This window comes from Barbatula barbatula (genome assembly GCF_947034865.1).
Source record: "Barbatula barbatula genome assembly, chromosome: 17".
NCBI lineage: Eukaryota > Metazoa > Chordata > Actinopteri > Cypriniformes > Nemacheilidae > Barbatula > Barbatula barbatula.
This window is the reverse complement of record NC_136780.1, coordinates 12,811,831-12,833,071: the sequence shown is the minus strand read 5'-3', so window position 1 is coordinate 12,833,071 and position 21,241 is coordinate 12,811,831. Positions and strand designations below refer to the sequence as shown.

At 39.6% G+C, this 21,241-nt stretch overlaps 3 protein-coding genes across 3 annotated transcripts in view; 2 read left to right on the top strand and 1 right to left on the bottom strand.

Moving 5' to 3' along the window:
• The window catches only part of plxnb1a (plexin b1a), a 60,652-nt gene extending 51,502 nt beyond the window's left edge, over positions 1 to 9,150 (top strand). Inside the window, exons 20-38 of the mRNA XM_079478461.1 lie at positions 283 to 481; positions 604 to 846; positions 1,087 to 1,263; positions 1,342 to 1,490; positions 1,586 to 1,686; positions 1,790 to 2,007; positions 2,086 to 2,264; positions 2,584 to 2,650; positions 3,494 to 3,640; positions 3,727 to 3,892; positions 3,980 to 4,083; positions 4,158 to 4,242; positions 4,740 to 4,912; positions 5,000 to 5,160; positions 5,241 to 5,388; positions 5,511 to 5,575; positions 5,673 to 5,748; positions 5,831 to 5,905; positions 6,758 to 9,150. Coding sequence (XP_079334587.1) covers positions 283 to 481; positions 604 to 846; positions 1,087 to 1,263; positions 1,342 to 1,490; positions 1,586 to 1,686; positions 1,790 to 2,007; positions 2,086 to 2,264; positions 2,584 to 2,650; positions 3,494 to 3,640; positions 3,727 to 3,892; positions 3,980 to 4,083; positions 4,158 to 4,242; positions 4,740 to 4,912; positions 5,000 to 5,160; positions 5,241 to 5,388; positions 5,511 to 5,575; positions 5,673 to 5,748; positions 5,831 to 5,905; positions 6,758 to 6,862 — 2,638 coding nt within the window. The 3' untranslated portion in view covers positions 6,863 to 9,150. The remainder of the gene's footprint in view (positions 1 to 282; positions 482 to 603; positions 847 to 1,086; positions 1,264 to 1,341; positions 1,491 to 1,585; positions 1,687 to 1,789; positions 2,008 to 2,085; positions 2,265 to 2,583; positions 2,651 to 3,493; positions 3,641 to 3,726; positions 3,893 to 3,979; positions 4,084 to 4,157; positions 4,243 to 4,739; positions 4,913 to 4,999; positions 5,161 to 5,240; positions 5,389 to 5,510; positions 5,576 to 5,672; positions 5,749 to 5,830; positions 5,906 to 6,757) is intronic.
• A 2,555-nt stretch (positions 9,151 to 11,705) lies between these two features.
• On the top strand, positions 11,706 to 16,447 carry LOC306906687 (SRSF protein kinase 3; the record flags this gene model as incomplete). Its single annotated transcript, XM_079478287.1, has 12 exons — positions 11,706 to 11,722; positions 12,465 to 12,568; positions 12,893 to 13,001; positions 13,078 to 13,165; positions 13,238 to 13,325; positions 13,432 to 13,538; positions 13,621 to 13,718; positions 14,617 to 14,692; positions 14,801 to 14,908; positions 15,539 to 15,608; positions 16,062 to 16,154; positions 16,263 to 16,447. The coding sequence occupies 12 exons, from the start codon at positions 11,706 to 11,708 to the stop codon at positions 16,445 to 16,447; spliced, it is 1,143 nt and encodes a 380-aa protein (XP_079334413.1).
• A 1,040-nt stretch (positions 16,448 to 17,487) lies between these two features.
• slc16a7 (solute carrier family 16 member 7) lies at positions 17,488 to 20,847 on the bottom strand (the record flags this gene model as incomplete). Its single annotated transcript, XM_079478284.1, has 4 exons — positions 17,488 to 17,735; positions 17,821 to 18,672; positions 20,176 to 20,319; positions 20,634 to 20,847. The coding sequence occupies 4 exons, from the start codon at positions 20,845 to 20,847 to the stop codon at positions 17,488 to 17,490; spliced, it is 1,458 nt and encodes a 485-aa protein (XP_079334410.1).
• Positions 20,848 to 21,241: the final 394 nt, after the last annotated feature.

The following is a 21,241-nucleotide window of genomic DNA, read 5'->3' as shown; positions in this document are numbered from 1 at the left end:
ATAATATTTAATACTTTATAACACGCTTTTCAAAGGGATAGTTCACCCAAAAATGAATATTCTTGCATCATTTATTCACCCTCATATCATTCAACACCTGTATGACTTTTTTTGCTAAACACAAAAAGAAGATATTTTGAGAAATGTCTCAGTGTTCGTACAACGGAAGTCAATGGAGTCCAGTGTTGTCCAACATTCTTCGAAATATCTACTTTTGTGTTTAGCAACATGCAGATAAAATAATAATTGAATTCCAATATGTATCGTCTGTGTGTTTATTAGCGGCGGTCGTATCATTCGAGTCTCCGGCCAGCATCTGGATGTGGTACAGGAGCCTCGTATCCGCGTGACCCTGACCCCTCTAGAGCCCCAGTCTCAGAGAAAGAAGAGGAGAAGCCCCCAATACACTCCTCTTAAAAGGAACCGACGGATCGTCCCGGAACCAGACTGCCGTGAAGATAGTCTCTGTGTCGTCAAACAGGTAGAGTTCACACAAGTGAGTCTGTGCTTGTGCTTTTTAATAACATTAAACACAACTGCCTATGGCTCGTATGTGCAAATGAGCATTCTTCTGAACTGTCTTCATGTTCTGTTGTTGATCAGGTTGAAGAGCGGTGCACGGTGAACAGTTCTACCCTAATCCTGTGTCCCTCTCCGGAGGTGGGGCCCGAGGCCCTGCGTGCCGCTGTTAGCGTCCAGTTCCTCTTGGATAACCTCCATTTTAAATTCGAGGTGGTCAACGGCGGGCCCTTCAGATATGAGCCGAACCCTGTTCTTCACAACCTCAATCAACACGACCCCAGCAAACCCTTCAGACACAAACCCGGCAGCATCATTTCAGTGGAGGTCAGAGTTCACTGCTTTTCATGTGTGAATTAAAGTCATACTGAAAAAAATGAAAATGATGTCATCATTTACTCACGTTCGAGTTGTTCCAAATCTGTTTAGATTTCTTCGTTCTCATGATCACAAAACAGACCTCGCCCCCATTGACTCCCATAGTAGGAATAAATACAATGATAGTCAAAAGTGCCCCAGAACTGTTTGCTGTGCTACATTCTTCAAAATGTCTTCATTTTTCTCCAGGGGGAGTACTTGGACCTGGCCATGTCTAAGGAAGAGGTAGTCGCTCTTGTCGGCGATGGAGAATGCGCCGTGAAGACTTTAACCAGGAATCACTTGTACTGTGAGCCTCAAGCACAGCAGCCACCAGTGTCCGCTTCTAAAAAACGAGACGCCAACGACGCGCTCCCAGAATTCACTGTAAGTCAACCTTACATCTGAACCCTCTATGATTTGTGATGTTTCTTGTGAGTGAAGAACTGTTTTATATGTGAATAGGTGAGGATGGGCAATCTGAACTTCTCTCTGGGTCGGCTGCAGTATGATTCTCAGGGTCAGGCCACTTTCCCTCTGGAGGCTCAGGTGGGAGTCGGGGTGGGAGCCTCTATCGTTGCTCTTATTGTGCTGGTTATCGTCCTCATATACAGGCAAGTTCACACAGACACACTGTTTTTCTGATGTTAGACGTTTCTTTTTATGTATCTTAATTGATGAATGTGTGTGTGCGGTGCTTGTTTAATAGGAGGAAAAGCAAGCAGGCGGTACGGGACTATAAGAAAGTTCAGATCCAGCTGGAGAATTTGGAGACGAGTGTCCGGGACCGCTGTAAAAAGGAATTCACAGGTCAGGCGCTGACACGTCAACATATACATCACATTTACAGATTTGGCGGATTTTTTGTCTAAAGCGATTTGCGGATGATAAAGTCCTTGTGTGTTATATGCAGATCTCATGACGGAGATGATGGATGTATCCAGCGATCTGATGGGATCTGGAATTCCGTTCCTGGACTATCGTAGATACTCAGAGAGGATCTTCTTCCCCGGTCACAGAGATTCACCGCTGAAGCGGGATCTTGATGTTCCGACTTGTCGCCGGGCCACCGTGGAGCAAGGCCTGGTTCAGCTCTCCAACCTTCTCAACAGCAAACTGTTCCTCACCAAGGTGAGCTTCACCTGAGAAGAAAAATGTACCGAAAAGACGTTTTATGAGGTCTTCATCTGTTCATGCATGTCTTTACAGTTCATTCACACTCTGGAAGCTCAGCGGACCTTCTCTCCGAGGGACAGGGCGTACGTGGCCTCCCTCTTGACGGTGGCGCTACACGGCAAGCTGGAGTACTTCACAGACATCTTAAAAACTCTACTGAGTCACCTGGTGGAGCAGTACACCACTAAAAACCCCAAACTCATGCTGCGCAGGTCAGCACACCTCACGTCACGGAGTAGTCCGGTTCTCACTGTCGCTCTATGGCCCGGTTCACAAACAGGGCTTAGCCTAAGCCAGGACTAGACCTTAGTTAAATGAGGAAATTTAAGGCACTTTTATAAAAAGATCTTAAAAAAACATTCTTGAAAAAAACAAGACATGTTTTAAGATATGTCAGGTCAAACACTCATTTTAGTCTGGGACTAGCCGTACACCTAGTCTGTGAAACCGGGCATCAATGTTCATGCAGATCACTGAAATTGACATGAGCTAACATGATTGATTCTGAGCTGGATTTACTCTTTTCAACAGGACCGAGTCTGTGGTGGAGAAGCTATTGACTAACTGGATGTCCATTTGCCTGTACTCTTTCCTCAGGGTTAGTGGTGCTTCTTTGTGTTTTGTTCACACTCAGTTCAAATCCAAATGGTTCGTATGTCATATTTACACATCATCTGAAAGCTGAAGAAATAAGCTTTTCCTTGATGTACAGTTTGTGAGGATAGGACAATATTTGTCCAAGATACAACTGTTGTGCAAAAACAATTACATATTGAGAAAATGGCCTTTATAGTTGTCCATCTGAGGTGTCGTAGCAGGCCTTTGCTAAAAAGAAAAGGTTTGTTTAACCAATCTTCTGGTCTGTCTCAAAAAACCAACACTGAAAGTGACCAAAATTGCAATTCATGGACTGGCCGCTAGAGGCTGGCTTCAAAACAGAGCAGAATCTCATTGAGGCCCATGTTAAAATGGCCAACTTTACAGCACAAATAAATATGTTAACAGCCTGATAGTATTATAGGTCATTTTTACCTATATAGGTAATTTTGCCCTTCATGACAACTGTGAGGGGTGATATATTTTTTATAACGAATCCTTTGAGATTATATTAAGCCTTAAAGATACCAAACTTGAGTGGGTTATTCCCAAAGAGTGTCAGCAGCGTTTGAAGTGGTTTTTTTTGTTCGTGATTTTGCTGCACCCACTCACAAAAATATTTGTTTGATATTAATATCAGTTTTTGTATATTCACAGTAGGAAATTCTCTAAATATCTTTGAGGAACATGCCCTTAATGTCCTAATGGTTTTTGGCATAAAAGAAAAATCGATCATTTTGACCCATACGATGTGTTGGTGGCTACAAATATACTACTTCTGACTGGTTTTGGTTCCAGGGTCACGTATTGTGTTATATTAAGAGGTGTTTGTGTTATGTGTCAGGACACGGCAGGCGAGGCGTTCTACATGCTGTTCAGAGCCATAAAGCATCAGGTGGATAAAGGGCCCGTGGACGCCGTTACAGGCAAAGCTAAATACACGCTGAACGACAACAGACTCCTGCGAGAAGACATCGAGTACCGCACGCTGGTGAGGGAGACTCATCTGATAACATAACGTGACAATAACATTTCCTGGTTGAACTAATGACTGAATGTTTCGATCTTGCTCAATAGACTCTGAATGTTCTGCTGAGCAGCGGAGGCACCACTGAGACTCAACCGGTCCCCACCAAAGTTTTGGATTGTGACACCATCACTCAGGTGAAGGAGAAGATCCTGGAACAGACATGCAAGGGGACGTCATATTCCAACAGACCCGCTCCAGACTCGGTTCATCTGGGTAAGATTTGACAGAGCTGATCTGATGTTTAAAGGCCTCGATGCAGTCGTGAGAAGAAACTAATGTCTGTTTGTTTGCATGTTGTAGAATGGAGGGCAGGAATGGCGGGTCATCTGATATTGTCAGATCAGGATTTGACGTCAGTGGCTCAGGGGTCTTGGAAACGTCTCAACACTTTACAGCACTACAAGGTCTCTCGAGCTTTAGTTTTGAGGGTCTTCTGGGAGTAAAATGCTTTGTCTTTACACATTTTCTGTCTCTGCAGGTTCCTGATGGTGCCACAGTGACGCTGGTGTCCAGACAGTCCAAGCAAATCCACCACGACAGCCATGACTACATACCAGGAGAGAGTGAGTCTCGTGAGCTGCGTTTCAGCCTGAGTTAGTGTATGAAATTTAGCGACATTTAGTGGTGAGGTTGCGACCAATGTTATTGCAACCAACGGCTCACTCCACCCCTCAATTTCGAGGAAACAACGGTGGCTGACACAGAACTAAGATGTGGTTGCGTTTTCGCTTCTTTGCCGAAGGAGATCATGTATTTATGAAACACGCTCTGTAGAGCAGTTTGTCCGTTTAGGTACTGTAGAAAAACATGTTGAATTCCATGTAAGGGGACCCGCGGTGTATGTAGATGTAAATACCTCATTCAAAGGTATTAAGAACATAACGCTTCGTTATGAAAGGTCTTTAACACCTCTGAAGACATAGTTATGTATATTATATTGCATTTCTGTCAATAGATCCTCTGAAAAATTGATTTATCGCTCGGATCAGATATTTTATAATAATAACATGCAGTACGATCCTAAAACAGACCAACATTATCTCTTCTCTCTCTCTCTCAGAGACTCCAATGTTGGAAGATGGAGATGATGATGGAGTTAAACAGTGGCATCTGGTGAAGGGCAGCGAGGAGGCAGATTTACCCAAACACAGACGGGGCAGTCTGAGAGATAAAGACCGTGAGAGAGCCAAGGCTATACCTGAGATCTACCTCACGCGACTGCTGTCTGTGAAGGTACCGCACACACGCCGACCGCCCTTTAAAAGCACACACATAATGTCCAATCATAAGCGCTGCATCTCTCTCTGTGTGTATTTTTAGGGCACACTGCAGAAGTTTGTGGATGATTTGTTCACTGTGATTTTGAGCACCAGTCGACCGGTTCCTCTGGCTGTCAAATACTTCTTCGATTTGTTGGACGACCAGGCCGCACAGCACAACATTACAGACCCAGAGACCATTCACATATGGAAAACAAACAGGTTGGAGTTTTGAACTGTACGAGCGAAGCATTCTGGGTAATTGGGTTCACAGCTTATTGTATTTTGGGTTTTTTTTATAGTTTGCCGCTGCGATTCTGGATCAATATTTTGAAGAACCCTCCGTTCATTTTTGACGTCCACGCCTCTGATAATGTCGACGCAGTGCTGTCAGTCATCGCTCAGACCTTCATGGATTCCTGCACCATCGCCGACCACAAACTGGGCAGGGTGAGCCAATAAGAATAAAGCAGAAAGAGACGGCCCGTAATAATCAGCCGTACAATTGTATGTTAAAGAGTTCAGGAGGTAATAAGTTTGCTTTATTTTTGTTTCATGTCTTGTACATACAGGATTCCCCAATCAATAAGCTTTTGTATGCTCGTGATATCCCACGCTACAAACAAATGGTGGAAAGGTAAGCGTTTATATTGAAAATAGAATTGATTGTATTTATTAATGTGTAATTACATTATTTTTGTACTCACACTACCTTGATGATTATGTTTCACTAGATATTATTCAGATATAAGACAAACCATCCCCGTCAGTGACCAAGAGATGAATTCTGCTCTAGCTGAACTCTCCAGGGTGAGTGTTTGCAGGTGTCAGCGTTTTTCTTCATTTTTAAAGTTTGTGCATTTATGTTCACACGGCCGTGCTTGTCTTGCAGAACTACTCAAATGAAGTGAATCACCTGGTGGCATTGCATGAGCTATACAAGTATATCAACAAATACTATGATCAGGTAAGACGTGTTGCCTGCGTTTAAACATGACTGGATGCTCCGTTTTCTGGTGTTAATGGACCTTTTTCACTAGCCTGCGATGAACGCTCATCGGCCTCGTATATCCTCAAAAGTTTTTTATATTTTCTTCTTTTTAGAATGTTTGTATGTTTTATAACACTATACTGTGTATTTTAATACTTTGCATCAAACTGGTTAAGGCTAATGCGAAGGTGTTTCTACGGCATCTATGAGAGTCACGGTAAATTTGACATCATTCTCTCATTTGACTGCCGTCATCAGACTCAAAGTTTTTTCTCGAGTGTTTCTTTTGCTATTTGAGCGGAAATCATTACATCCATGTTTAGGACCCTAGTACATCCGTGTTTAGCAAGCTATATACGCTGGGTAAATAAATGCATTCAAATCACATTACAAAATGTACATTTACGAAAAACATATGAGCATATAAGCTTGATGTACTCACACAGCAATATTTCTAGGTCAACATCTGCTTCACAAACAAAAAGCATCACTTATGATATTTTAAAATGACCATGGTTTTATAATAGAGATTTGTTTGATTTCACTACCCATAGCCTCCTTAATTTATAATTATATGAAGGATTTAGTGTAAAAGACAAACATTTTTTTATCAGCGTCCTAGATATACTTTCAGCAATACCAGATATTTTACACGGGACTGAGTATAATACTTAATTATTTGAGTAACATATTCTCATTCACTCAATATTATTATCTCATTTTTGAAGGAGGTGGCTTTCAGAGGTTTTTGCATCAGAAAAAAATGGCTGAAGTTCGCAAATGCAACTTGAATGAATCAATGAATCTTTATGTTTTATCTCTCTTCAGATCATAACAGCTTTAGAGGAGGACTCCACGGCTCAGAAGATGCAGCTGGGGTACAGACTCCAACAGATCGCCGCAGCTGTTGAGAATAAAGTCACTGACCTTTGACCTGTGACCCCAGACAAACACTTTAAAAGACTGGAAGAGAGACAAAGCCAATGAGAGAGCAGAGACACTGCCCAGAGCAATGAACTCTCACTTCCTGCACTTCAGAGAGCTGAAGGATCTTGAGACGAACACAGAGACTCATCTTAGACGTTCAAGACACAGCATTTGTAGATCTGTCATAGATATCGCACATACGTACACTGTTGCTGGTCTGTAGAGTTGTTTCTCTTCGCTCATTGCAATCACGGAACGTTCCACAGCCCATGTTCGCCACAGACGTCTCCTGTTCCTCTCGGTGGGATGTTTCCGGTGTCTAAAGAAGCGTCTGATATGCTTGTCCCTCGTGCATTTTGCTCAAAATGTTGCTCAGAGCTCAAAGTCTTACACAGACGAACTGCGAAACTGCCGGCTGGTGCATTGCCACACCCGTTGTCTTAATAATAAGAGCTTATAATAATGAAGGTTGGACTGTGAAGGACGTCTGAATCGACAATGTTGTCATCTTTTACAAACTGCTCTGAACTGTGACTGGTGGATGCATTTAATCCAGAACAGTTTTGTTTTGTTTTGTTTGTTTGTTTGTGAGAAACACTGGTGTAATGGAACTCACCCTTACAGAGCCTTATGCGCTGCTGTCATATGGCATAGATTACAGTGTTATATACATTAACATGCATGGATGCTCACAGATGAGGCGGTTTGCACATGCATGTGGCACGTGTAAACCTGATTTTAAGTCACGTTTTATTGCCGATTATGTAAATGGAAGGTTAACCCGATTAACATACTTGATTTAGGTAAATAGGTTGTCACGTGACGTGCACCGGATGTACATTTTACATAGTCTTTAACGGTTTATTTCTTCAGTGTTAATGTGTGCTGTTCTGCTGTTTTTTTATGGCTTACATCAGTAAAAATGTTTTAAAGGGTACAGACATCTACGGTACATCCCTGCACACGACTGAAGTCGTTTTTTAAAGTGTGATCATGATCATCTTTTCATTCAGACATTTTCTTCTGGGTTTTTTTTTTTCAAATGTATCGTGTTTAATGCATCACGACTAACAAAAATTTGAGATTTTATTATTAGGTACTTATTGGAAATACAAATTAGGTTCAACTACCAAATTCATACATGGTCACGATCAAGTAAACTCTTCTTTTATTCCCTTTTACACTAATGGTTATTGTTTGGAAATTGTACAATACTAGGAGGATAAAAAGATCGCAGGATCCTGTTTTAGTAAGCACAAACCGTTCCCGCTTAAAGGGACATTTCACCCAAAAATGAAAATTCTGTTATTATTTACCCACCCTCAGACTGTTGCAAACTGATGAACGCATAGGAAGATATTTGGAAGAATGTAAGTAACCGAAGAGATTTCATCCCCCATTTACTGCCATAGTAGGGGAAATGCATACTAGGGGAGTCAATGGGGGACGAGATCTGCCCGGTTACGGACATTCTTCCAAATATCTTCCTTTGCGTTCGGCAGAACAATTAAATGTAGACAGGTATGGAACAATCTGAGGGTGAGTAAATGATGATAGATTTTTCTTTTTTGGGTGAACTGTCCCTTTAAGATGGTTGCTGTGTTTTGAAAGATGCTGGGTAGCAGGTGTCATTCTGGTCCATGTTGGATATTTATCAAGTTTAAACACTGCCTTCCAACAGCCACATTAGCTACCAAAACACAACGATCGCACGTTTTGTTCTGCAGTTCTTGCATTTATGATCATACAGCTGTTTTATTTTCAGTGATCTATTGGCTGTCTGTGTTTTACACGTGTTACCTAAACGCAGCTGCTGCCAGACCTGTTACACTCTGCATTGCTTACACGTTTGTTTCCTATATATTTATTTATTTAATTTATGCTCAATTGGCTGCTGACAGCAGATTGATGTACAGACCAAATTCTGACCCGCCCTCCAAATTAAAAATTATTTTTCTTTTCTACATTCTTTGAGCTATAAGTTTGGTTCGATCTCGGATTCGTGCGGATGTCGTTTTTTTTCGCTGGAGCGCTGGCTGTTTTGTTTGTATGATACACAACTGATGATTTTGTCTTGCACGGGACGCGCCGGCTGTGTGAAGCTATTGTACATTGTTTTATCTCTAACTTGCTCTTTTTACCCGTGCATTTCTACACATTTCTGTAAATAAAATGTGCTGTCATAGATGTTTCTTAAACACTTAGACTGAGGCAAATGTCGATTTATATCAGCTGTTCTGTAATACTGTTCAACAGAACGGTTAAATCTGTGCATTAAAGTGATAGATGACTCAAAAAATGTAATTCTGTCATTATTCAGACTCGTGTGACTTTGTATCTTTGTGTAGGAGGAGAAATATGGCAGGTGATTCATACATAATATTAACATTCATCGGCATTAACTCATGTAACATTCTTCTTCCTAACTCAGTCCGGTCAACCAATTCTCTCAAAGCTTTCAAAGAACTTTAAACCCATTTCTTCGCTGAATACTTCAGACAAATCAGAAAAAAAACCTAACCCTCTTTCTCTCAACGGGTATTGTTCTGGCTTTTGTTGAAACTAGTAGCTTGGTTTTAGCACCTATTGTAGTATTGCTCCTGTATGACATATCGCTTTATTGCTCGCTGAACTCTCTGTTAGTCACTTTGGATAAAAGCGTCTGCTAAATGTCTAAATGTCCACATTGAAAAACATTTTAGGATATTTGGAGGATAAATTTAGCCGTCATTCAGGATTTGTGCCTGATTAAAAAATCAGCCTCTGTTGGACAGCAGAGTGTATATTTATCCTCATATTTTCAATCCTGTCTGGCGAGTGCTGTAGTCAAATTGATGGCTGATCTTAGTCCATCTAGGGGAGGGATGATATGTTTATAGGTTCTTAAGTCACCACTAAATCAAAATAGACAATACAATTTTAGCCAAATACATTTATGAAGTTTCAATAAAAACTACTATATACTTTTCTCTTAGCATGTGATAACAAAAACAACTGCTGTTGACATGGGGCAGCAGATCTAAAGACAAACATATCAATGTTTTGCGTGGCTGCCCTATATGATTATTCAATTACCATCTTTAAGACCTCCTGGACCTGGAAATCGGAGATCTGTTTCGCATTTGTCAGGATGTGAATAGAAAGAGATTTATTTATACACGTGATGCAATTTTGTACCAGTGCTCCATTTAGAGCTCAAAGGCCGCGGGAGTCCGCACCAGGAATGTGACCTTCATTCATTAAAACTGTCAAATCGGACCAGTTTAAATAAGTCATTACATTGTTATTCAACTGTGCTTCTGTGCATGATGGATTAGAATGAGGGCTTTTATAAAATATTCAGACATTTTGCCAGAATTCATATTGAAAGATGACAACATTATCAAATGCACATTGGCAAGTACTGTAATAGAGAGCCTGTAGATTATTTCCGTGAAGACTCTTTGGTTTGCCAAACGTCTCTCCAATGTTTTGACTGTAGACTGGGATACCAAGCTCCAGCGCTAGATGTCAATGTACCACGTGGTTTCTTTAAATGCGTCAGGACCCATTCAACAAATTGTCTATTTAATAAAATTAACATTGCACAAAATTCAGCAAATCGTTTATTTAAAAAAACTTTTATACAATTCAATAGTAATATAAAATGAAGTTAACTGCTGTCCGTGCGTGCACATCTGATGAAACGGTCTATAATGCTAAATAATCCTGGTTCTAGTGAATAAATCCATTCAGCAGAACTTACTGTATCACTGGGTGTCGTAATAATGTGTGTTAACCACAGACAGCTACTGTCTGTCTCACTGACTGGTGGCTATTTTTACTCGCTGTTTTAAAGACAATGCAGACAGCAACCCACACATCTAACTGAATGGCAAGTGATGGTGTCAATGTCTTTTTATAGACAGTGATACCATGTTTGAGTTTTACATTCCATTCCAAATACTGCAGAATATTTACTGACCTAAATACAGTTCCAGACACACCCATTGACCTCAATATCTCTGTCGCTCTTTAACATTTCTTGTGGTTTCTATATCCACTTCTTCTCGTTCAAAAGTCTATATCGACCTATTTCTGTATCTTAACGCGAGTCAAACTGTTTCGTTATGCTTCAGTTAAAATGAGCAGCACACCTGTGGCCTCAGAATATCTCTCAAGAATATCTCTGTGTGAAGAGGGCAGGGGTAGAGAGAGAGAGAGAGAGAGAGAGGCTGTGGAAGGTGGTTTAGTGAAAACCTCATTCAGCATAAAGCATCTCAGCAGCTCTAGACTTCTTATGAAATCATGCAAACAAACAATGGATTCAAGACCATCCTCAAATCGTGAGTATACAGCTCGCATTATATTTATTAAGCATATTTTTTACAATAAAAAAATGTTGTGCTTCTGGTTGGCACATCTGTGATTCAACATTTCATTTAGCCGAAACATTTTGTCTAGCATAATATTACCTTAGGTCCAACTTCATACAGAAGATCTCTTTCATTTGGTCTGTGTTATGATTATATGGGCAAGATCCAAGAGTGTTTGCATGGTTGTGGTCAGTTGTAATGCTCTAAAAAAGCTTTCAAAACCATCTTACATTAATCGTGAAATGATTTTTATTTTGCCTTTGTACAGCGCACTAGCTATTGTTGTGATTATTTGTGCTTTAAAAATGAAAATGACATAAAGATTGTATTAAATTACTTTAAAATAATAATGTTATATCATGATGAGTAGAGTAGAGTAGAGTAGAGTAAAAATAGAAAAAAAACTGTTTTTCTTATTAATAAAAAATAATATGGTCTTTATATGGTTCATTGGGGGCGTTTCCAAATGCAAATGTACATGAACGTGAACGAGCATGGCGGTTAAGAACATGTGAGATTCATCAACAACCATAACTCACTGGTGTGCATAAGACCGGCGTACGCACGTTTGATAAATACGGATATTTTTGTATTACACACATTCTTAATTTCATTCGTAGGACAAAATATAGAAACCATGGTTTTAGTAGAGTTAAAATTGAAAAAACTGTAGTAAAAAAATGGTTATAAAAAAATAACTATGGTTTTTGTAAAAACCATAGTGAACTACGGTTACTGTAGTAAAACCATGGTTTTGCCCTAAAAACTATCATTTTCGTAAGGGCCTTTCTACGCACTGTTGATAGATGAGGCCCCAGGCTCCTTGCATCATCAGTGCTAGTGCCTTAATAAAAACTGTGAGAAATGACCCTCATGATGCCGTCATACCTTGTGAGATGCCGGTGACAGACACAGGGAGGGTGGAACTTTTTCCATAGAGCTTGCTGTAGTGTCATGGTGTTAACTGTCACAGCCGAGTGTGTTGTGATCTAAATGTGGTGTGGTTTTATCTGACCCTCACTGAGCCAAATGTGGCAGGATGGCGCTCTGGATCCAACTCTCCTGAAGTTTCATGATCATCTAAGAATACGCAGCGTATATTTAGTCTGTTGTATGTAATCCAGACCACCACTGCTTGAATGATATTTGTTGATAAAACATCTTTCAAAATAATGTTTTTTAATTGAAATATGTGACTATGCCTGTGTGAATATTCAGATATAACCGTGAGATGATAATGTATGTGTGGGCAGGTCTCGTGTAGTTATGGACAGGAGGCTGGAAACAGAAACAAGTTATGAACATCTTGAAACAGACTGCACAGAAGAACATGAAGATCCAAGAGATTACTGCTACGGTGAGCCTGAAAATAACATTACGTTCTTACAGAAGCTTTGCACATAGGCATAATCATTTCATGAGGTGGCCAATTCATATGAATTCATAAAATCTTGCTCATTTTAGTGCAATCTTTATTGTGGGGGCAGTTAAGCATGTACTGTAAACCGCATTTCAAAATCCATTAAAAATTGTGTATAAAACCGCATTCCGTAAAATTCCATGAGATCTTGCTGGATATTATCATGAAAAAATAAGTTATCTTTAGAATCAAATACAACTAGATCATCATGAATCTTACATTTTTCTTATTGTCATTTTCTACCGATAATTTGTGTTCCAGGTGGGTATCATCCAGTCCATCTGGGAGATGTATTTAATAAGAGATACAAGGTTCTGTCAAAGCTGGGATGGGGTTATTTTTCAACCGTTTGGCTCTGTATCGACCTCAGGTACTGTAGTATGCTATATGTTGGTGTAAATATTACCAGTGTGTTGTGCTTCTATGGATTTTATGGTTATGGATAGGTCAGATAGGCATGTGGCAGTGAAGGTGTTAAAAAGCGGCGCTGGGTTTACTCAGGCAGGTCAAGATGAACTGAAATTACTGCGCTGTGTAAGTCCTTTATTCCTCCGCTTCTCTACCTTTTTATTGTTTTTTTCCTCAACATTATTTGCCTTTTCCCAGGCCAGTGGGCCCACAGCCCGCAACCCTCTTAAGGAACGTATAGTGCAGTTACTGGATGAGTTTAAGATAGCTGGAGTGAACGGGATTCGTATCCTTTCATACATCGATCTGTTCGACTTCCAAGCAGGTAAATAACTGATAAATGAAGAAAAATAAATAAGCGCTTTATTATTTGAGTCTGAGCTATGGAGCAGATATTTGTTTGGTGTTGGAGCTGCTGGGTCCAGACCTGCGCTGCTGGCAGATGTGTTTTGGGAATCCAGGTCTCTCTCTCACCTGTGTCAAACGTGTAGTCACTCTGGTGAGTCGTGTACTTCTGTGGATTCATGAAACCGGCATAACTTTATTTAACCCATGTGATTGAATAGCTGTATCTCTCGCAGGTGCTTGAAGGTCTGGATTATCTTCACACCCACTGTAAAATCATTCACACAGACATTAAGCCTGAGAACATACTGCTGTGTCTTGCGCCGCAACCCCCGTACCCCTCTCATACTGCAGGGGGCGATCTGGCGACATACTCCTCGACCCTTAAAAAGAACATACTGAAGGATCCTGGTAAGAAATTCACCAAATGTGAGTAAAAAAAAGAATGTGACATTAATGTAAAAATCTCTTGTCTCTTTTCACTATGTCATGATGATGCACTCACCCACAAGACGTCCGTGTGTTTATTTCTTCTGGGGAAAACAACTTTAGGCTTATGAGGAAAGCTTTCCAGGGTATTCTCCAAGCAATGGACTTTAACAATGTTGGTTAAGATCCCGATTCAAATGTCACCAGCCGATGAATAAGGGTGTTGTCTAGCGAAACGATTAGTTATTTATTTTCCAGTTTACTGTAATAATTATAATACATTTACGCCATGTTCTGCCTCCTCGATCCACAACTTCTGTATCACACAATCCCATTGGATAGGTTACGCATGACGTATATTTAAAAAGATTTGCACAAAGACATATAATATGTCATTCAACATCCAAGATGTCTTCTTTCTCCACTGGCTCCACTGCTTACATGTTCACGCGTGCCATTTCCAATGTGATCAGAGAACGTGAAGTTGTAGACGCGCATCATGGAGGCACTCCAAGGCAGTGCAAGCTGTGTATTTATGTTTCAAAAGTATATCATTTTGTGACCAATCGTTTCATTAGACAACACCCTTATTTATAGGCTAGTGTCGTGGAGAGCCTTTAAAGCTGCGGTAAAACTAATAAGGACCAACAGCACCCTGTCGAAGATAAGAACCCTGGAAAGCTTTCCTCATAAGCCTCAATTTGTTTCCGACAGAAGAAACAAACACACAGACGGCTTGTATAACACGTGGGTGAGTGAATTATCGTGACATTTTAATTTTATAGTGAACTTCTCCTTTAAACAGGAGCATCTGTAAATCCTGGAACATTAGAGAACATCAGAGTGAAAATCGCAGACCTCGGTAGCTCATGTTGGGTGGTGAGATACACTGCGTGAATGATCCAATACAGTATTTTTCTGGAAGTGAGATTAAAATGTTTTGTAGCCCTGTCTTTTCTAAAGACATTCTTGATGGCTTTGTTGCAGTATAAACATTTCTCTCAAGAGATCCAGACCAGACAGTACCGCTCACTAGAGGTTCTTCTAGGTTCGGATTATGGTCCTCCAGCAGACATCTGGAGTGTGGCCTGCTTGGTAAACCTGTATTGAAAATGTTCTAGGAATTGTATGAGTTTTAAATGGTTAATCAGAACTGTTTAGCACAACCGTTAAACCTATATATATACTGTATGTATGAGTGAGTACTGAAGGTAGCACATTTAAGCGCTGGGATGTCTGCCATCTTGGATGGGTCAACATTAAAGTTGCTTTCATGACTCACAATAAAAATCAAAGAGTTTTCCAAGATTTAAATTCCGGGAGATATGGGCTAAACTTTCAAACATGTTGTTCTTTTTATCTGTATTACTTGCAGGAATTGCAGATTTTTGTAGGCAAACATGAAATGAAAAAAAGTTAGCATTTTATCACTTCCAGCTCCATCGTGTTGATGTCTTTTGAGTTTTTTGAATTGCTGAAAAGCCTGAAATAAGGTCAGTGGTTATCAAACGCTGCAAATATTACTACATAAAACACACCAGTTACCAAACTCGTGATTTTTTTAAAAGCTGTAACATGTTGACTGTTCCAAAATGGTAGACGACTAACATACAGTGACCCCTAAAACAGCTGTTAACGAGGCATTTATGTATATGTATATCAATGGTTGAACCTAAAATAAATAAATTTGATTCTGATGTATTTTACTGTAATTTTTTGCAACAGGCATTCGAGCTTGTTACAGGTGATTCCTTATTTGAACCCAAAGCAGGGCAGAATTTCACCTTGGAAGAAGGTAAGCCATCATGCTTAAAGTCCCAGTAAAAAAAATGACAAGACAATGTTTTTTTTTCATGGAATATTGCAGCGTTTATTGTTAACAGTTGATCAATGTGGGTCATTCTCTTTTTAAAATTTGTGTGCCCTCATAATCTTAAATTAAAATCTGAAAATGCACCTCCTTCCTGTAATGGCTTTCCATCACAAATGGTGTATGTTAGTCGGCTTCCGTTAGCTCCTCCCCTTCAACTGTTAGTCTATTGTCAGTTCTATTTCAAAATTCAACGGCTGTATTATACAAGACGAAAGCCACGCCCACTATTTTTCTCATTAGAAATTCCATTTCACTCGGAAATGCATCAAAATACAGAAGTAAATCGATCGCAACGTATGGTTCGCATGGACTTTAACTTTGGCATTATAAAAAAAAGTGAAGACCTGAAGTTTTGACAGGTGCTATCATTTGTAGATCACCTGGCTCATATAATTGAGCTTCTGGGTAAGATTCCAGCATCAGTGGCTCTATCTGGCAAATTCTCCATTGAATATTTTGACCGCAAGGGTGAGTAGAATATGAAAACCATATTAAATCCATACTATATCAATGGCATGAGGTGAGAAAATGTGTTATTCATTAAAAAAAAATAACACACAATTTATTCTTTTACAGGCGAGTTGCTGCGAATTTCTGTCCTTCGCCCGTGGGGTCTGTACGATGTGCTTGTAGAAAAATATCAGTTTCTTCTCAGGGAGGCGTTACTCTTTTCTGATTTCCTGTTACAAATGTTAGACTTTCTGCCGGAGCGGAGAGTAACAGCAGCTCAATGTCTCAAGCATCCTTGGCTAGAACTCTAACCATACATTCCTCTTTGACATATACAGTGTATGTGTACTGTGGTGCTGTTTTAGACTTTTCTCTGGCTTTAAACTTGAAATTGCATTGTGCAGTATATGTTAGTCCACCAGTTACAGTGTTTCTCTGTGTATAAGAGACTAAAGGACAGTTCTTTTTATGTTTGTTGTATTTGTGTTAAGAATATTTAGCTTCGTTATGGAGGTGATGCGATTTTGTGTGTGATTTTTTTTTATCCTTGTGAATGAATTACTGTAAAGGCCGATTGCTGAAATCATTTGATTTTTTAATCAATAATCACATAGAGAATTCACTTGTTTTACTGATGTGGCTGTTTGTGATGCTGAATTTTTGTTTGTTTGAGGACGTTTCATTATATACCTTTTTGTATAAAGTAAATATCTCCCATTCAATTTAATTCAGTCCAAATTTATTTTCGAGGTACTTTTCTCATTTTAATTTCTTTCACATAAGGAAAATAATATTATATAATAATGGGGATCACAGAAAACAGAAAAAAAATTACATAAACCAGACAGATTCCCCCCCCCCATTGACTCCCATAGTAGGAAAAAATGCAATGGTAGTCAAAAGTGGCCCAGAACCGTTTGCTGTCCTACATTCTTCAGAATATGCTCTGTGTTCATCAGAACAAAGACATTTATACAGATTTAGAACAACTCGAAGGTGAGTAAATTATGACAGAATTTTCATTTTCGGGTGAAGTATCCCTTTAAGAGACCACTCCAAAATTATTTTCAGTTTTCCTTGACTATTAACTATGAAAATAGGTATTTTTGCTGGGCGGCTATATCGACTATGGAAAAATTTGGCAAATGCGTATATAGCAATATATATCGCAATGGTTTTCACAAACAAATAATGTTAAAATATTTGAAAGTTATGTTTAATCAAAGTTTGAAGTTACTGTTACTGTGCAGAGTGACTGTGCCTGATGGGATAAAACACCTGTGTATACCTTATATTGTACAATGTACAATATGTAATGTTTTCAATGAGTTTCTAATACAAGCAAACTGAATCAAGCTGAATATGTCACATCCTCCGACCTCATATTGACTGCTGCTTCTTTGTCATTGGCTTCCTCCCTAGCTGCGATCTTATCGGCTGAGTTGATCTGTAGTTCTCTTCGACTTCCTTTCTCCTTGTTTTCCAGCTGTCTGTAGTTGTAATAGTTCATGATGAAGAGAAAGACGCCTGAAGTCAACATCATCCCACCACTTGTAAAGTGTATGCACTTGTAGTCCTCGAAAATGTCGACCAGTAAACCTGTTAAGAAATGTAATAAAGAATAGTCCTGTATTTTACAACACAAAAATACACAGCCACACTTGTACTGTAGGTATGGACTTACCAAATATCGGTGGGCCAAGCAGAACAGGTATGCATTCTATAACTGTGACCAGCCCAACGGTGCTGGAGAACTTATGGGGACCAACCAGATCCATCAGTACTTCAAACTTAAGAGCACTTACTATCCCGTAGGTCAAGCCAAACATCACTGTATACACCACCAGCCCTACATAACCTGTCAGGAGGGAACCCGTGAGGAGACAAACACCGCAGCATGACACGGCAAAGCTGTAGAAATACTGAATATTAGGCCGGATCCACCCGGTGCTGGCAATGAAACCCGTTCCCGTACATGCAACCGTATCCGCCAGAGCTAATACAGAGAGCAGTAATGCTGCATCGTGCTCATCTATCCCATGCTGCTCTGCGTAGGGTACCAGGAACACAATTGGCGCAAAAACTCCGAAAAGCATGACAATGTTTCCCACTAGATAGATGAGTAAGCCTCGGTGCTTGAAAATGGAGAGGTCGATGAATCGGTTGACTTTCTCAACACAGCCTTTTCCATTAACCGTTTCAGCAGTCGGATTGTTGACATCCACCTCTGTGACACTTTGGTGGGTGGGATTCACCTCTGTGACACTTGGGGGGGTGGGTTTCTTCACTGATGGCTTTATCTTGATGGGTCTCATAAGGGATCCAGCCACACAGCAGTGGAGCAACACGCCTCCAAGAATAAGGAAGCTTCCTCTCCATCCGAAGTTGTCGAACAGAAATTGGTTGAGTGGGGCTAAGACAGACAGTAGGACTGGACTCCCTGCCATCGCCAAACCATTTGCAATAGGCCTTTTACTAGAGAAGTATTTAGCGGTTATTGTCAGCGATGGTTGCAGGTTAAAAGCTAACCCAAAGCCTGTGAAACAAAATCGAATTTTATTTTCACATTGATAAATCCATGTACAGAGTTTTACAGCAGTCATCCTCAAGTTCTGTTATGAATGGCATGGGAAGGATAATTTAGTAAGTAACTTGGTTTTCTGTTTATGATGAGCATTTTAATTGTTACATTACATGTTTTTTTAATTTACAAATATGAATTTATCAGACTTCTATTAAGAGGGAGTTCCCCTAAACCACATAGCGTACAATACATACATGCTGTGGAGATCAAAATATGAATGAAATGGCCGGATAAAAGATCCTATCTTTTATACAGTATATCCAATTGGGCCAAATTAATTAAATATTTATTTCTTTGACTGAAGAACAGCTTTTTTCCCAGACCTGTCTCCTTCTTGAACTCTGACCCTCGCTGATCCCACTTTTTTATGAGTTCAGTGTGAAGTAGTAACTTTGTTATTACATGCAAACTTTAAGAAATCATTATTATTATTATTATTATTATTATAAGCAGTAGTTTAAAATACTTATATTTAGTTAATATTATTTTTAACTTTTTTAGTGATATATTTTTTTTAACATTTTATTTAGTTTGAATTGTTTATTTTTTTAAACAGTAGTCACTATATGTTATTACTCTATGTTAGTACTTGAAAACCGAGGGTCAATTCAAAATGGCTTTTCATGTAACCACTTTCAGATGCGGTCGACATATCTTTTATTTAAAGCTGCAATCGTCGCAAGGTGTAAACACTGGTCCAGCAGCACGCCCTGTATCATTTATCTTACACATACAATTATATCTTACAGATATTCACTCATCATTTTGATCATTATATAAATATATTAAAAAATATATTAGTGAATAATCATATAACTTCAATATAAAATTAATTGTTATATTATAACCAAACACAGACAGGAAGTTAACTTCGCGCCAGCCGTGTGCATCTGATGAAATTGTCTATAATACTGATTCCTAACTTGAGCGTTCGAGACAGTTGTTCGTTTTCCCTTACCGGTCAAAAATACTATATCTGCTTATAACATTCCTCTGTTGTCTGATATCGATCACAAAATAAGACAACATTTGACTTAAACAGTTTCTACAAATTAGATTTCCTAAATCACAACTAATATGCTCTCCCTATTTTTCATAAACGTTTACTCAGTCACTTTGAATCAAAGTCACTGAGTGCAGCTGTGACACGTCAGAGGGGAACTGGCCCTCCCGACTGAGACTGGTTTCTCCGAGGTTTTTTTCTCCATTTATTTATCATTTGAGTTTGGGGCCGTTTTGGCTTGCTCACCGGGAGACTGCTGATATTAGATTAGCTTAAAGGTCCGCTGGGCCTTGATTTTGCAACCTGTCATTCTACTCTTAAAAGACATTTGGGTGAGGAGCCTAATATTCAAAGACACTGACCAATCACAGGACACCTTGTCACTTGCTGGCCAATATCAATATTAGAACAAAGTGAAATCATTTGTATAGACTTGTTAACCTCATACATACCTCCAATAACTCCCACACATATAAACAGATGCATTACGGAGTTGGCGAAAGAAGATGTTATCATGGCAGCGCCCACCATTAGCCCACCAATCATGACGACTGGACGACTGCCATAGCGATTGACCAAAACACTGCTCACTGGTCCTATGAGGGCAAAAGTATGTATCAAAAAAAAAGATATGATGGAAAGTGTGTCAGAAATCTGAAACTAAAACTGCAACCTTGCAATTTTGCAACAGTAAGGACAAACTGGTCTTTAATTTACATGCGTCCTGTTATTTGGTTACTTTAAGAACACGTTGAACTGCTGTCTTGTACACGTATGCCAATGGTGTGGCATTCCAGGAATCAATTGCATACACAAAAAATGATTTGAAGTGAAATGAAGATTCAAACTTGATTTGACAAAAAAAGTATTACACAAACACACATTACAATGTATAATCCTGTTGTCTAACCTCCTGCATACGTGGTGGCCATCATGATGGAGGACACCCAGGCTATCTCACTGTAGGAGATGCCAAAATGTTCTTGGATTTCTTTGAAATAAATAGTGAGGGACTTTGGGAAGGAAAAAGCGAAGCCGATGGAGATGAAGGACGCAAACACCACCACCCATCCCCAGCCTCCATCTGGAGGAGTGTATTCCAGGTCTGTGACGGCTGGCGGCATGGTTTCCGCTCTAAAAGCTAAAAAGTTATAAATCACATTTTTCAAAAACTATTTCTTTTTCACAGACTTCTTTGCGTAAACTTATCAAAAGTGATCCTTGAATCACATAATTACAAGTAAGGATGCCGTTTTCATAGATTAAAAGGTCTATTAAAGAAACTATTGAAACTAAAAGACGAGAACACAATGATCTTACCTCTCCACATGAACTGCGAAACAGCCACTGACGAGTCTCTCACAATCATCGTGTTGTTAAGTGTGTTGTCTTATCTTGTTTGTGAGTTACTTTGTTTCCAAATTGCCCTTGGTTTAGATGTGCGTGTCTTTATGCGGCGCTGCGCAGACCGATCCGCATATGACATCAAAGTACCGCGAGACTCATGCTGTCGCATAT